We start from the raw sequence: 16,248 nt of genomic DNA, 5'->3' as shown, positions 1-16,248 counted from the left end.
GTACAAGTGCATAAGATGTAAGGATATTAAAGTGCTGTCTTCTTATCTTAAAATGAAAAAATTGGAAAATGTCACATGAAAACTTCTCAGCCTGTCTGTTTGAAAATCCCGAGGATTTCAACCCACAGCTCATATCTGCATCCAATAAGCTGGAAAGGAACATTTGGCCTCTTCTGTGTTTTTAATCAATACAAGAAAACAATATTAAGGTTACAAGTCTGAAGATAAACATAACTTTTTCTACTTCATATCTTCTCCCTCAAGTTGGGAACTGAAAATAAACATAACTTTTGGATTTGGAAGGATTTTCGTCAATAGGACGCTGCATAATGTGAACATTGTAAGTTGTATTGCAAGTTTGTTTAGTATTTTTTTTATTTTCAACTTTAATATAATTGATCCTATTTTTTTTTCTTGTGTGTCATCGTTGTATTTAAGTTTAAAATGTGCATACGTGTTTTCACAAATTTCACTATAATACAAAAATGAACATGTGTTGTATCATGTGGAATAACACTATAACACAAACATATGCATACATATTTTGTAGATTTTGGTCTAGTATTTCTCTCTCATCCAAAGGACATCTTCTGCAACCTATAAAAATACATTTATTGACCTTAACACTGTCACATTTCTCCAGGAGCTACATGTTTCTGTACAAATTCTATTCAACCTCATTATTTGGTATCACGATTTCAAGTTAATATTTGAAAAAGATAATAAAAATTAAGTTATTGTTTTCTATATGATTTAAATTGCCGTCGACATTCATTTTCACGGAGTAGACAAATTATGCCTATAAAAGTAGAAAATTGTTATGGTGAAACCGTTATCCAATCTAATAAATACAGAATTTGATCGAATTGCATCACTTCGGGTTAATAAATATTCATACCCATGAACGTTTCCAATTTTAAAATTGTTATTCTCAAAAAAATTTCTAATACTAAAAAGAAGAAAAATTAAATTTAAAGTTGTAACTCAATAATAGTAACTTCAATCCTCAGATATCTTCCTACTAAAAATACTTACATAAAATTCACATGCAGAAAAATTACACAAAGAAATAAATAACGTCTAATTCACCACATTTATACTAAAAATAATATGAATTTCTTAACTTTTAAAATATATATTACACATTCATTTAATTTTTTTAAAGGATTTGTTATCTATAAAGATTCCTTTAAGAGAAAACATATTTGTGGGTTCTAAATTGTATTAGGTCATTCTAAGTGCTAAGAGATTTTTCTTTTTTAAATATTAGGCTGTAATATCTATTTAAAATATAAATGTTTGTTGGAAATAATCTAAATGTGAGTCAAAAGTTTCATATTGGATAGAATATATAAAGTTAAACATTATATAAGATGAAAAGTCCATAACCACATTGCCTTAAGATTTTGGAGGTAAAAATGGTGTCAAATGCCTTATATGTGTAAGACCAATGTCATATATATAAAACCATAATCTCTCAATGACTATAACTCGTTAGAAATACATAAAATGTTTATCATATATTATTGAAGAGATATTTCTAAATGCTTTTGCAACTAATAATCAAGATGTTATCATTCTCTTCAGTATTAGAATTTTCTCTTTCATCAAACATATTAGTCTATTTAGAAATTATTTTTAATTTCTCTACAAAACGAGTTGTTTTCTTACATGTTAAAGGATTATAAATTGTCTCTGAGTTGAATATAATTATTGTAAGCCCTGCAAACTATTAATAATGGGAGTGACATCCTCTAAAGACGACATACCAGCCAAGAAGTCAAATTTCATTGGCACACCACCATCTAATTCTTGCCTAGTTTCTTAACAAAAAAATATCCATTCACAACACAAATATTATCACACGATTAACAACCGTTGGCTTAAGTTGAGTTTGAGCAACAAGTTATTTCACAACAAGTTGTATCATAAAAGATCAAACCATGGATCCATCACAGACTTCACCCTAGTGTCCATATATTTAAAAAAGATTTAGAGAAAAATGATTTTTCGTGATCTTATCTTGTAAGTAACCCAAAAAAATATGAAATTCCAAAGAAGTCATACCTATACCTCACCAAACGACAATCCTCCCTCCAACCAGCCAATTGCACCAAAGGTATTAAATTTGCATCCTCGTTTCAACAATATAAGCGAACCTGCTCCGACTACTTTCTAATTATGTGTACAGATCTAAGCCCCTCTAATACAAAAAATACTACAACCAAACAACAAGAATGTGATGCACTTCGAGCATTCTCTTCTCTTATACATTCATTTCTCATCTCCTTTCTTTGATTTTTTTTCTTTCACCATTTAACTTTTTATATTATTATTAATATCACCATTACATGCATTGTGTTACGGTTAACATCAACATGTCACAAGTCACTGCCATAAGTAACCACTTGGCTTCTTTTTAATGTTTTTTTTTTTATCAATGTATTTCTTTTTAGTCTAAGATGATCTATATTTTTTAGCTAAACTTGTCTATATGTTTGGATTATGGTTTGTTTATACTCTAATGAGTTTATGCTTGTTTTTGTGATTTTAATATTGCTAATTTGTTTCACAATAGGTATCTCTCTAAGTTTTTTTTTTGTTTATAATTTTTTTATAAGTTGAAGGTTATTTGTTCGTGGTTGAATTTGTTGAATTTTGGTATTTCTTGTTATCTATTGATGGTGGAATTTTGTTTTGTAATTCTTGTTTTGGTGTGTGTTGTAGAATTTGTTTAAATATTGATTTCATGTTAGAATTTTGTTTATAAGCTAAATCGTTATTGCTTAATTATTATCCTGTATTTTTTTAAAATTTATGTGCGAGTAGGGTTATAAATAGTGCAATTGGTTTCTAATATATCAAAGCATGTGAAAAAAATGTCTAATCAACAATTTATTCAATATGGAGAGACAAAAGATCAAATTCAAAATTCAACAAATTTAAAGATTTAAATATTCTTGTTGTTGAATTTAAAATCATGTATATGTCTTGCAGAATTCAAATAAAAATAATAGTTTTACTATTACTTTTCTAGAGGGAGTTAATATGTCCTTTTACATATAGCTATTTAAAACTTAATTTTAAATATACAAATATTTTTTATTTCTCTTTTAATCTCTAAATTTTATTTTTAATATAAATACATATTTGCTAACATTAAAACAAAAACACAAATAGACATGAACCCATGTATACGTTCTTATGACAATGATTGAATGAAATTATGAAAGTAAAAAAAAAAAAAGATTCTAATACCCGTCCTTTTAAATTGGATTGATGTTGAAATTATAATAACTGTAATTAATTCGGGGTCCTTGTTCCCTTTATTATGTGTGTTTCTGTTTCCGAGCTTGATACACACACCCACCACCACACCCTTCTTCAACATCAACTACATTGCACTCATCCACCACTTCTCTCTTTCAGATCCAAAACCTTTTCTTTTTCTCACTCCAACTTCTCCATTCTAACCTCTGCAATTCGCTTCTTCAATTCCCCTCTTTCTCCACACCAAGAAACCAATCTTATTCTCAAAAGTCTCTGTTTATTACTTTTTATTCGTCCCCTTTAGCCCTGTTAGTGATTATCGCCACAAGATTAGTTTTTTCGGCTGGTTCTATGCTTAATTCATTAGACTAGCTCGTTCTCCTACGTGATCTGTTACAACTACACTTTTGGTACCTCCGCCAAATTGTCTATGTTGCTCTTGTTTCCATTTCCGTGTTCTCCGCCCCTTGTACAGTACTGTGTAGTGTAGAGTACGTTCCTTTGTTACAACCGTGGTTGATTTTAGCTACCAAATTTTACTGGGTCTGCCTTCGTATTATTGAGCTCTAATTTTTTTTTATTCTTCTTCTAAATTTATCCTCTCTTTTTTATTTTTATTTTTTATTTTGCACTTTTACTTGACTTTTTCATTTTGATCATCCCTCGTGATCCCCGGAGATTCTTGTGCCATTCTAAATTAACTGGAAGTGGGAGTTCAGTGATTTGAATTTGGGTTACGGTTGGGTTGTTCGATCATTATCGAGTTTTATGCTTAGTTTCCAATATGCCTCATGATCAGAGAAAAAAGGTATTGTTACTTGATCAATATGGCAGCACACTTGAGTAGATGTATGTTTATGTAGCGTAGCATGGTACACTTTTGTGAAGAGAATTATTACTTCCATGTTTTGTGATTTCTGCATCTATACATGGTTTGGATAGGATCTGTACCCTTTGTATTGAATTTTGTTCTTTCAAACCTTCCAGTATTTCGCGGTCCCTGTCACTGCATACACTTTTTTACATCTGTTTCTATTTTGACTGTATTTTTCATATGGCATTATGTCTGGTTCCCAGTTATTTTGGCTCGTGATATGTACTGCAAAATGTTTTTCATCTTTTAAGCTTTCTTGTCAGCTATTTTGGTTCATAGCTTATCTACTGAGCGCAAACCATTGCAATGGATTCTCTTATAAACTTGTTCACTGTTCATGTCAATTTAAATCTTATATAGCACATAGGAAATCTTTTTCATGAAACAGAATGCTGAATAATCCACCATTATATAACAAATATGAAGTACGACTCTTGAGATAGGGATAACATCCTTACATTTTCTCTTTTTCCATCAAATACATGGCTTATTAACCAGAAATCACTGATCGTTTAGTCTGCTTTAACTTCCCTTTTATGTTCGGAGTTTGGGCAATATTGGGTTGGCTATCAATGGCTTAACACCTTCATCGTTTACTGGGGCTTGGTACCGGCTGTGACAAGCTCTCAGTGGACATTTTCAAACAATCATCTATGTGTATATATTTTAAACTAGATATATGCTCTTGATGTACAAAGGCAAAGTTTGAACCAGGACCTTGTGTTTCAAGATTTGAAAGTAGCTCAATTTTTCAGTCTCCTCTCTCTTTAGAAATGGTATATGTTATTCCTAACTACCCTCTTCTTCTTCTTTTTTACCTTTTTCGGTCTAATTTATTTGAATAAATTAAGCTCATTTAATTTATAATTTTAAACATTTTCCCTTTTAATACAAGTGTTTTGGATTCTATCTGAATGAGACATGCATATATTCTACAGTTCTAAACATTTTTTTTTTTGTAATTTTAATCTGTTCTTTTTAAATTTACCTAAACTTTTGAGCCCGTGCAATATTTGAGATACTTGTTACTACAGCCAAAATAAGTATGCCGGTGTTATAGTTAGTTTTAGTATTCTGTTTCCCTTTTCCTTGTTACATTTTAACTGGGTACTTCAAATTGTGCTTTCATGAAAAGCTACATGAAACAAATGCTATTTGTTTCATTTCCTTTTTTTATCTTTAAATTCATTTTCTTATATTTAAGATCTCTAGAAAAGAGAATTTTCCTTACTGTTAAAGGAATAAGTCTAATGTACTCTGGGTGATTTTTTAAATCTCATGTATAAATTAACTACATTTATATCCATTGTCTAAAAGCTTTTGTCTAGCTCTATTCTTTTCTATTTGTAGATGCTGTGCTTGCTACTTTTATAAGATATGAAACCTTATTCTGGTTTCATGGGTGTTGTTGCTCATTTAAATCATGACTTTGGCTTTACTTGGTATATTCAGGCAGAGTCTAATGTGTTGTGTTTATGCAGTCATCTGTAGATGTAGACTTCTTTACAGAATATGGCGAAGGGAGTAGATACAGAATAGAGGAAGTGATTGGTAAAGGAAGCTATGGTGTTGTTTGCTCTGCTTATGATACACGCACAGGAGAGAAGGTTGCAATAAAGAAAATCAACGACATATTTGAACACGTTTCTGATGCCACCCGCATTCTTCGTGAGATCAAGCTTCTTAGACTCTTACGCCATCCTGATATTGTGGAGATCAAGCATATTTTATTACCTCCTTCTAGTAGGGAATTCAAAGATATATATGTTGTATTTGAGCTTATGGAATCTGATTTACATCAGGTCATCAAAGCAAATGATGATTTGACTGCAGAGCATTATCAGTTTTTTCTCTATCAGCTTCTTCGAGGCTTGAAGTATATACACACAGGTTATGATCTTTATATTTGGCTAACTTTTATTTTTAAATTTCTTAATGTACCTTCTTCATAGTTAATGTTTTATACAAACACTAATTGCTAAATCACATAATCATTGTGGCTGATTTAAACTTGTTAATGAGTTTGTAGCAAATGTTTTTCACCGAGATCTGAAGCCAAAAAATATTTTAGCAAATTCTGACTGCAAACTGAAGATTTGTGACTTTGGTCTTGCCAGAGTGGCTTTCAATGATACACCAACTGCTATATTTTGGACAGTAAGAATTTTTTTCTTATGAAATACTCACCTTAAACGTAGTTTTCCTTCTCTGGTTATCACATGTTGCTTATTCTCACCACTTGTTTCCTCACAGGATTATGTTGCTACACGGTGGTATAGGGCTCCTGAATTGTGTGGATCCTTTTTCTCCAAGGTTCAATATCTGTTACCTTTTTTATCCTGGATCACTGCTCTCTTTATCTCATTTATTACTGCTTGGAATCTAAAAGTTGAGAACATGCTTTCCTCCCCCACATCCTTTTTGTCTCTTTCCTCAAGCCAATATGCATTCCAGGAAATTTTTGGAAATTTATGTTTTTTAAACTGCTGTTAACTTAATGTACAAAAGAACCTGTGTTGAGACTTGAGCTATTTCATCAAGTTTTGATTTGTATGCTAATATTGTCCAATTGAAGAGGTTTAGCTTGACAGTTAAATAATTATTGGTTATGTATTGTTTACTTTTTAGTCAAACAAAAAAAATGTCTTATTGTTTGTGAAATGACAATGGATAATTAATGTTGTTACAATCTTTTTTTCTTTCAGTATACCCCAGCTATAGACATATGGAGCATTGGCTGCATTTTCGCAGAACTTTTAACTGGGAAACCTCTTTTCCCAGGGAAGAATGTTGTCCATCAATTGGACCTCATGACTGATTTTCTTGGAACACCCTCTCCTGAAGCCATTGCTAGGGTCTGTTATTCATTTGCCAATCCTTATAGCAAATTTGTGTCCTTTATTTTTTTTGCTTAATATAACCTTGGCAGTATATTAACAGGTACGGAATGAGAAAGCTCGAAGATACTTGAGTAGTATGCGCAAGAAAAAGCCGGTGCCTTTCTCTCAAAAGTTTCCCAATGTAGATCCCCTTGCTCTTCGGGTTTTAGAAAGAATGCTGGCATTTGAACCTAAGGATCGACCTACTGCTGAAGAGGTTAAATTTCCATCCGTCTGTTGTTAACTTTCCACACATCATGATTAGTTTTAATCAGAATACTGTGTATGATTTAATTAGGCTCTAGCAGATCCATATTTTAAAGGCCTGGCCAAAGTTGAGAGAGAGCCTTGTTCTCAGCCAGTTACCAAGATGGAGTTTGAATTTGAGAGACGTAGGATAACAAAGGAAGACGTGCGAGAGCTTATATACCGAGAGATTCTGGAGTACCATCCAAAGATGTTAAAAGAACATTTAGACGGAGAAGAGCCAACAGGATTCATGTATCCAAGGTACTATTGTACGAACTTGCACCGAAATTTCTATTTCACTTCTCACTCTTCTTCTCAAGTAAGTACGCTTGACGAGATATTTAATTCAACATGGAGCGATGTACTATGTAGCTATTAATAACGTTTGGTCAGCCTTTTTGTTCTACCTTTTAACTAATTTCATATATAGGTGCTTGGAGGATTTCTTCTTCTCCACTTGTTCTGCATTTTCCCCTTCTTTTAATGACTTCCGTGTTTACCAAAAGATAGAATTTGATTTTGTGAGCCATAAAACTTCTTCTGATGTAAAGATTATACTTTTTTCTCCTCCCCCCAATATATGCTTAAGTTTTTCTGCTCTAGATCCTCAATCATCATAAACACTTCCTTTTGATATTAATGTTGTTAATGAATACATTTTAAAACTTTACCTGGAGTTTACATTTGTTGAAATGTATGATTAACTGCAATTTCATGCTTATACATATAGTCATGTAAATTTTCAATCCTACTTTATATAGTATATCACTTCAGCATTTTTTTTATGCTAACACGTATTTCAAATAGTGCCGTGGACCATTTCAAAAAACAATTTGCATATCTTGAGGAGCAATATGGAAAAGGTGGAACTGTTACTCCACCTGAGAGGCAACATGCATCATTACCCAGGTATCCTGAGAGGCAACTGGTTCTGGAAACATGGCTTTTGTCTTTTGCTATTGCTCCTTTATCTTGTCAGTGTACCCATTTATTTTCTCTTGAACTGCACGCCAACTGTGCTGATTTGAGGCTGTAAATGCAGGCCATGTGTGTTGTATTCAGATAACGAAAAGCAAAATATGGCAGTGGTTGCGGATGATCTCTCCAAGTGTAGGATCAGAGAAGTTGAGAAGCCAGCCATAGACAAGAACGGTGGTATCCCAATGACCAGGCTTCCTTTACAAGCTCCTCAAAATATTCAAGGTGTGATGACTAATTGTAGTATGTATTTTACTTTTTCATTTCCCTCTTTCTTTCCTGGTCTCTCATATGTGCATGGTAGACATTGTCTTCAAAGAGTGTGTGTGTGTGTGCTCGTTGTTGAGGCTTGTTTCTTTTTATTCATTGGCTTTTTACATACCCAATAAGAAGTATGTTTCTGGTTGTGTGAACTTGTTCTTGCTTCTGTCACATGATGGAGAATTATGTATGAATGGCTGAAAGCAGCAGGACTTGTATTACTGAAATAGATTTGTGGATTTTTTGTGATTCTTTTGATGAGTGTATTTCAAGCTTGCTTCTTTCTGATTTGGTTCACATGACTCAGGTGTTGCTGCACGTCCAGGAAAAGTTGTAGGTTCAGTACTGCGTCACAACAACAGAGGGGTGGCAGTGACAACTGAGACTGAGCAGCGGAAGACGGGTAAAAACCCATCTGTTTCAGCCAAGTATGCTGCTCAAAGCTGTTCTTATCCAAGAAGAAACCCAAACTGTAAAATTGAGAGGGCAGTTGAAGGAATTGAAGGTGCTAATGGACTTCAGACAAAGCCTCAATATCTAGCACGCAAAGTTGCTGCTGCACAAGGGGGACCTGGTGGTAATTGGTATTGATTTTGGAAATGTTGAATCTATGCCCTGCAATTGCTTTGTGCCATCATATTAGGGTTTGTTGTTCACACACAACCAGATCAATCAATCATCTGAATTGAACAAAGATAAGAGTGGCCATAGCATCAACAACATCAAAATTTGAGAGAGCTAAAGGGATTATAATCTAAAGAAGTCTCCAGCTGATGTTTTATTAGATCTTGCAATTTGCTTCACCAATTTGAAGTTTGGAAGGTTAAAAATGGGGGAATTCTTTCTGTCTAGTTCGTTGCCAACAGAGAAGGAATGATCTGAAAAACATGGAATTGGAGGCAATGCACTTGCAGAATATAAATGATTTGTATTGTCAAACAATCACATCTTTCTCTGTTTCTTCATGTCAGGTTTGAGGCTGGCTCTCTTCCAATCTATACCTTCTCTTTTTAGTTTCTGACTAGATCAGGAAGACTTTGAATAATTATTTGTATCCTTAATTGTTAATTGAATGAAATATCGTAAACTGTTTAAATTTAATTATATATGTATAAAATTATTACTTTTGATGATTATTACATCTAATCTTTTATTGTAGAATTTATACATTTAAATAAAATAAGAAACATTAATTAAACATTTTTTAAACCAATTATTGGTTTTAAGAAAAAAAAGTATAGTACAATATTATTATTTAATATATGAATAAAGTAAATAATTGTTAAACTTATTTTTAGTTGAAAACTAATTATTGATGAGAAAAAAAAAAACCTAATAGTATCTAAGAGTTATAAAAGTTAAAACTAATTATTGGTAAAACTAAAATAAACTAAAAAACAATTATATGGAATTTAAATGAAATTAGGTGCATTTTTAGTTTTTTTCCTACCTCATTTGGATATTTAACTTAAACTAAATGTAGGTAAGCAAAAGGAGGTCTATGTCATTTAAATATTATGTTAGTTTAAACGTAAATCTATTTCATGTTTTTCATAATTAGGTTCATTCATGTTTTAATAAAATATTAATAAATGGTTTAATATTTGATTGTTATATTTAATAATTAATATCTTTTATTAGGTTCCTTTACATTCTGTTTTTTTTTTTACTATTTATTTGAATTATTGATCATAGATTAATATCATTAGGTCATAATCACGTCTTATCTCTTAAAATTGTTTATTCTATATTCAAAGCTTTTATTAAAAATATTATTACATTGTTAGATTTTAAATGCTGAATCACCCAATAAAAAGATATAAGTCTTTATTAAATAAACATCAAATTTTATTTATTTATTTTAATCATTATCCCATAAAATTAGCCACGATAACTTAATTAGCTGAATTAAATATTTTCATCTGGGTATGTTTTTTATTCTCTTACACAACATTACGTACTAATACTGGATTTTCTTCCACAAATGTACCGTTTTTGAGGAAGAAAAAGAGAATGAAAAGTTTTGAAGATACATGACATTGTTGTCGCAGTGTATATATCATCTATTATTTTATTTCCAAATTAAAAATTTAATTTCATCTTTATCGATAAGTGTGAAATTTTTATTTCATTTAATTTTTTACTCGCATCTTATATTTACTTTTAATATTTTAAAACATAAAAATAGAAATCACACAAATTAGATATTATAAAAAAGTTAAATATAAAAAAATATTTTTTATTTTCTTCAATGTCAAAGATAAAAAAATTCTAATTACATAAATATTAAATTAGAATATCAGATAAAAGTTCGATAAAAATTAATTAACTATAAAAAAATAAAACTTCAATGAAATTGAGAATTTCATCTCCTAAAATGCAGTACATTGTTAGAACAAGATCATGCAGAGAAAAAAATATATAATCAAAAGTTGTGATGAGAAAAAAAAATTTATCTTAAAGATCTCAATAAAATTAGATTTTTGAATAATTGAGAAAGAATGATATATTTTTTTCAAACAAAACTCTTTAAATGAATCTAATTAAGAGAAAAAGAAAACAAATAAAATAAACTTTTTTATGTTATCATTTAAATTAAAGATTTAATAATTTGAACTCTTGAAATAAAAAGTCAAACATTCTCATGTTAAAAAGTAAATAAAAAAAAATTAAAGTAACTGAGACCAGTTCTTTAAGCTATTTGATTTATTAAAATTTTTATTTTTATTTTTGAAATACAATATATCATTTAAATAAAATAAACAATTGTAATTAAGATTAAGATTAGAGAAAAAAAGTATTTTGAAGGTATATATTTTTAAAATTTTTAACAAGTACATAGAGAGAGAGAAAATTTCTGTAGCAAAAATAAATAAAACATAAAATTAAAGACTAAAAGCAATTACCAATATATTTTTTTTAAGCTGATTAGTGAAGTATGATTATTTCAATAATTTGAAACGACAATATACATAAAGTTTATCTATATATGTAGTTGATCAGTAGTGAGAATTTTCATTAAAATTAGGACAAATTTGATTGAACAATGTCTAGAAAAACATATTTATTTCTTTAATATTTTATAACAACGGTTAGATGAAAGAAACTAATTAAAAACTAATATAAGATCAAGAACTGAATTAAAAAATAATTTACAGATCTAACTGTAAATCATGGAATAGTTTATAGACCTTCAAAATAATTGGACTTATTATCACTATTATTCCAAATTTGAGTAAATGGAATATAATATGTTTTCAGTTGAAAACTAATCCTTTGTTACGAAAAACTAATAGTATTTAAGATTTGCAAAAGTAAAAGCCAATCATCGATAAAAATAAAAAAGAAGAAGATACTTTTATATGAAAATAAAACAAAACAAAGTTACATTATTTTTTATTGTTTATATTTTTCAACTGTCAAATTTAATACGATTAGGTTTTATAAATTTTATTAGGTATGATCAACATCTATTTCTGAATATGATTTAGATTTGTATATTTCTAACTTAACTATGCAAAAATTATATAGTAAATATTACGAATGTGGATAATTTATTTTTTCACAAAATATAAATAAATATATTAAATCAAGTTAGGTCTAATGTTGAAGTCTTCGTGAACCACTGTAATAACTTGATTTCTTTGTTATTAATTGGGATGAATTTCGAAGGATCACAGCCAATATTCCCATGCATAAAATGGGTAGCACGCATGAACACCCTAATTCACAAAACTTGTGTATTATATTGACACCTTCTTACATTAATTTAAGTAAAATTAAATATTTATTTTAATAATTTGCGCAATTTAACACCAATCTTTATATTACACTTATTGAAATTAAGCTATAGCTTCAATAAATGATGGTGCAGAGAAACATTTATGGTACGATAATTTTAAATTTTGTCTTATTTTATATCGAACCGTATACTCCAAGGTTTATGCCCCGATGACACAACCTGATTATGTAACTTGCAATCCACAAACAAGAAATTCGGCAGTGCTATATATGAACAAAATGTTTGATTAGGTTTCTTCTAAGGAAGAAACTGGCATGGAAAGAGTCAAAATGCCAATTATTTTGAGGATGTGTACTATGTCACACTGTATGTCTATAAGCTTTCATGCTTTATCCAAATAATGTTTGGTGATAAGATTATTATGTGCCAAACTACAAATCATTATCTCATTAATTTATGCCAACCATTTTCAGCTGAGATATAAATAGTACATAAAAAGAAAACTCGTAAATTTAATGTCTTGAAAAATTTTGGATTGAAAGTGTAAGTCTAAATCATAGCGAGTAAAAATAAAAAAGAAGTCGAATACTATATGAAAACGAATGAAAATCTATATACACATTTGGATCAAAAGTGATGTTAATTAAACTTATATTTTATTAGTGTTGTATCTATCCAATAATTTATTTATTTTTTTATCAAAAGACTCATTAAAGAGTGGCTAAATCTATCTCACTTGTTATTTTAACATAAAAGTTTAAATTTTTATGTGTCCATAACTTGCAAATATAATCTCTAATTCTAAAATTCTAATAAGAAACCTTGAGGAAATTTAGTAAAGAAAGCAACGTTAACCCTTTGGGCAAGTTAGTAGGCAGAAAGAGAAGCTTGAAGTTACTCTTTCCCTATATATATCATGCCATACCACACCATAAGCGTGCCCCCAAAGCTTGCCATTCTCATTCTTCTATAAAACTCTCCTTCTGTGATCACACTTGGAATACAACTTTCACTATATATCACATATAACGCAATCACCGTTTATCAACCATCAACAAAAGTTAAACATCAGTAGTTGCATTGCAATGGAAGGAGAGGGAAGCATTCATGTAGAAGTGGATGAACTCCAAAGGATGAGGCTCAGCGAAACCATCAGCATAGGCACCACCATGTTTGAGCCTCGTGGCCTCAGCAGCATAGACAAGTTCGACAGTAACAGCACTGTCAATTCTGTCTCTCCGACAACCTCGGCACCAGAAAAGAAGCTCACCCTTTTTGCGCTCCAGCTTGCAGTGCTTGAAAAAGCAGCCACCGGGTTGGGAACTCTCGGTTTCATTTGGGCAACCGTTGTCCTTCTGGGTGGTTTCGCCATCACCTTAGAAAAAACCGACTTCTGGTTCATCACCATCATACTTGTTGTTGAAGGAACCAGGATTTTCAGCAGAAGCCATGAACTTGAATGGCAGCACCAAGCCACATGGTCTATCACTGAGGTAGTGGTAATCCCCTTTACAAAAAAAAAAAAAAAACTTTTAGAGATTTTTTCAAAATTAACAAAGTGTTTTATCTTCTTTTTTTAATATTTCCTTTCTATTGGAGTACCATAACTAATAGTTTTTTGCTTTGAAATTTCTTATTTGATTCAGAACCATCACCACCAATATGTTGCAGCTGATGCTACCCCATCAAGAACACCGACTAGGATGTGGGTTAGCTCAGATGTTCCACTCCTACCATATGCTAAATGGTTTTTCCTTTCAAGGCATGTTAGTAGGCTTCTCTATTGGCTGCAGCTTCTTTCTGCAACAGCTTGTGTGGTTCTCTCGTTAACAAAGCTCGTGATGCATAACTACGGAGAGGTGGCAAAGGGAGACACTGACAAGAGGAACCGAAAATCAGCTCTTTCCATCTTCTATGCGTTGGCTCTTGCAGAAGCTCTGTTGTTTCTGATGGAAAAGGCCTATTGGGAGTGGCAAGTGAGCTATTGCAAACTGTTGGAAGAGGTTAACAAGGAGTGTGAGTTGGGGCCACCGGGAATGGTGTCCACTAGAAGGTTCTTCTATGATGCCTATTCAAGATGTGTCAATGGAAGCATATTTGATGGCTTGAAAATGGATATGGTTAGTTTCTCTATGGACTTGTTGGCTTCTAATTCACCTGATGAGCAGCTCATTGGAGCAAGAATTCTTAGACAGTTTTCAGTGAGTGAAAGATTTTCTGATGATACCCTTCAAAAGATTGGAATTGACATATCAGTGGCGGAGAGACTGGTTGAGATGTTGAATTGGACAGATCTCAAGGAGGAAGAGATTAGGCTCTCTGCTGCAGAGATTTTGTCAAAGCTAGCTGGCAAGAAGCAGAACTCTCTCCGAATAGCTGGAATTCCAGGAGCCATGGAATCAATATCATCTCTTCTGAAAACTAATAGGAGTGTGATTCCTGCAGCTGATGAGATAGGAGAAAAGAAACTTGTATTTGATCACCAAAATTATGGGTTCTGTACATTTAACCAATTGGGACTCCTCATACTGAAAAAACTTGCACGTGATCTTGACAACTGTGGAAAGATTGGAAACACAAGAGGCCTTCTTCCAAAGATCATAGACTTCACACATGCTGAAGAATGGTTGCTGAAGAGTGAAAATGTTACTTCATCCCAAGTCGTAACCGTGAAGAGGTCTTTGCAATTGGTGAAGATGTTGGCTAGCACTGTTGGCACTACTGGGAAATATCTTCGAAGAGAGATTTCGGAGATAGTTTTCACCATCAGCAATATTAGAGACATTTTGAGGCATGGAGAGAAGCATCCTCTTCTACAGAAACTGAGCATAGAGATTTTGACAAGCCTGGCATTGGAAGAGGATGCAACGGAAAGAATAGGGGGCACTGGTGGAGTGCTTAAAGAACTGTTCAACATTTTTTTCAAGCACAACATACCAGAAAATCAGAAACATATAAAGATTGTTGCGGGTGAGGCCCTTGCAATGCTGGTTTTGGAAAGCAAGAATAACTGCCATCGAATTTTGAAGTTGAGAGTACTAGAAAGGCTCGAAGAAGCATTGAAAGATCCATTGCTTCGTGTTAATGCAGCTAGAATTCTGAGAAATTTATGCACCTACAGTGGACCAGAATTGTTCAACCAGCTAAAGGGGGTAACAACTGCAGCACCCATAGTAAGTGTTGAGCTCTGACCATCATTATTATTTTAAGCGATCATTAGTGTTTTGGTTTTTGCTGAGATAAATTTCTCCATAAACACAACTAAACAAATGAATTGAATTTTTCCAAAAATAACATAATATACATTGACTTTAAGAGAAGCTAGATGAAGGTGCTTTTTGAAGTTCATGAGTTTTCTTATCATTTTTCATTCCTGCAGATACTTAAGGCGATCATGTCAGAAGAAAACAAGATACAAGAAGTGATGGTTGGACTAGCTGCAAATGTTTTCAGATACATAACTACTCGTGAATCAAGCATTGTATTTGAAGAAGCTGGAATCACCGAGGCTGAACTTGCAAACAAATTAGTCCAGATTCTAAAGAAACACAAGTATCCCCCGACCAAGGTCCCAAGGATAAGGAGGTTCGTTATAGAGTTGGCTATTTGGATGATGAAAGACAAATCGGAAAACATAGACACCTTCAAGGGTATGGAAATGGAAGTGGTGTTGGAGGGTGTCTTAGAGACCACATCGGAGCTTGAAAGCTTTAATGTTTTCTCCGGCACAGTTGGACTTAACCGGCACAATATAACAACTCAGTCACTCGTTGACATGGCACTGAAATTGATGGAAGATAGGTAAACTGTTGTAGAATCTCCATCCAAAGGACAAGCATGTTTGCTGCGGCTGAAAAGATCAACCCATTAACTTATTCATTGATTTTCCAGATTCAATGTTGAACTTGAAAGATTGACATTTTACTTCTTATGCCTGCTTCGAGTTTCAATATCTTTTCTCTGAAACAATACGAAGTTGTAACTTTAATTATGAA

General features: G+C 32.0%; 2 protein-coding genes across 3 annotated transcripts; both read left to right on the top strand.

Moving 5' to 3' along the window:
- The first annotated feature begins 3,325 nt into the window (after positions 1-3,325).
- LOC114177844 (mitogen-activated protein kinase 15-like) lies at positions 3,326-9,612 on the top strand. Of its 2 annotated transcripts, none has more exons than XM_028063421.1 (10): positions 3,326-4,078; positions 5,626-6,034; positions 6,174-6,301; positions 6,398-6,457; positions 6,850-6,999; positions 7,085-7,240; positions 7,322-7,533; positions 8,080-8,181; positions 8,315-8,475; positions 8,819-9,612. In XM_028063421.1, the coding sequence occupies exons 1-10, from the start codon at positions 4,055-4,057 to the stop codon at positions 9,100-9,102; spliced, it is 1,686 nt and encodes a 561-aa protein (XP_027919222.1). In that variant the 5' UTR covers positions 3,326-4,054; the 3' UTR covers positions 9,103-9,612. The 2 variants fall into 2 exon arrangements, with proteins under 2 accessions (XP_027919222.1, XP_027919223.1); XM_028063422.1 differs by lacking the exon at positions 3,326-4,078 and adding an exon at positions 4,118-4,920.
- Positions 9,613-13,183: 3,571 nt separating this feature from the next.
- Positions 13,184-16,182, top strand: LOC114176632. Its single transcript, XM_028061738.1, has 3 exons — positions 13,184-13,746; positions 13,900-15,426; positions 15,633-16,182. The coding sequence occupies exons 1-3, from the start codon at positions 13,339-13,341 to the stop codon at positions 16,056-16,058; spliced, it is 2,361 nt and encodes a 786-aa protein (XP_027917539.1). The 5' UTR covers positions 13,184-13,338; the 3' UTR covers positions 16,059-16,182.
- The last annotated feature ends 66 nt before the right edge of the window (positions 16,183-16,248 follow it).

Source organism: Vigna unguiculata, chromosome 3, assembly GCF_004118075.2.
Source record: "Vigna unguiculata cultivar IT97K-499-35 chromosome 3, ASM411807v1, whole genome shotgun sequence".
NCBI lineage: Eukaryota > Viridiplantae > Streptophyta > Magnoliopsida > Fabales > Fabaceae > Vigna > Vigna unguiculata.
The sequence above is the reverse complement of the archived record's forward strand: the minus strand, read 5'-3'. Positions and strand labels throughout refer to the sequence as shown.

Coding starts and splice junctions, on each gene's coding strand:
- LOC114177844 (XM_028063421.1), top strand. CDS start 4,055: ATGCCTCATGATCAGAGAAAAAAG. Junction 7,000..7,084: donor CTCCTGAAGCCATTGCTAGG/GTCTGTTATTCA, acceptor GTATATTAACAG/GTACGGAATGAGAAAGCTCG. Junction 8,182..8,314: donor CAACATGCATCATTACCCAG/GTATCCTGAGAG, acceptor CTGTAAATGCAG/GCCATGTGTGTTGTATTCAG.
- LOC114176632 (XM_028061738.1), top strand. CDS start 13,339: ATGGAAGGAGAGGGAAGCATTCATGTAGAAGTGGATGAACTCCAAAGG. Junction 13,747..13,899: donor CCACATGGTCTATCACTGAG/GTAGTGGTAATC, acceptor TATTTGATTCAG/AACCATCACCACCAATATGT. Junction 15,427..15,632: donor TAACAACTGCAGCACCCATA/GTAAGTGTTGAG, acceptor TCATTCCTGCAG/ATACTTAAGGCGATCATGTC.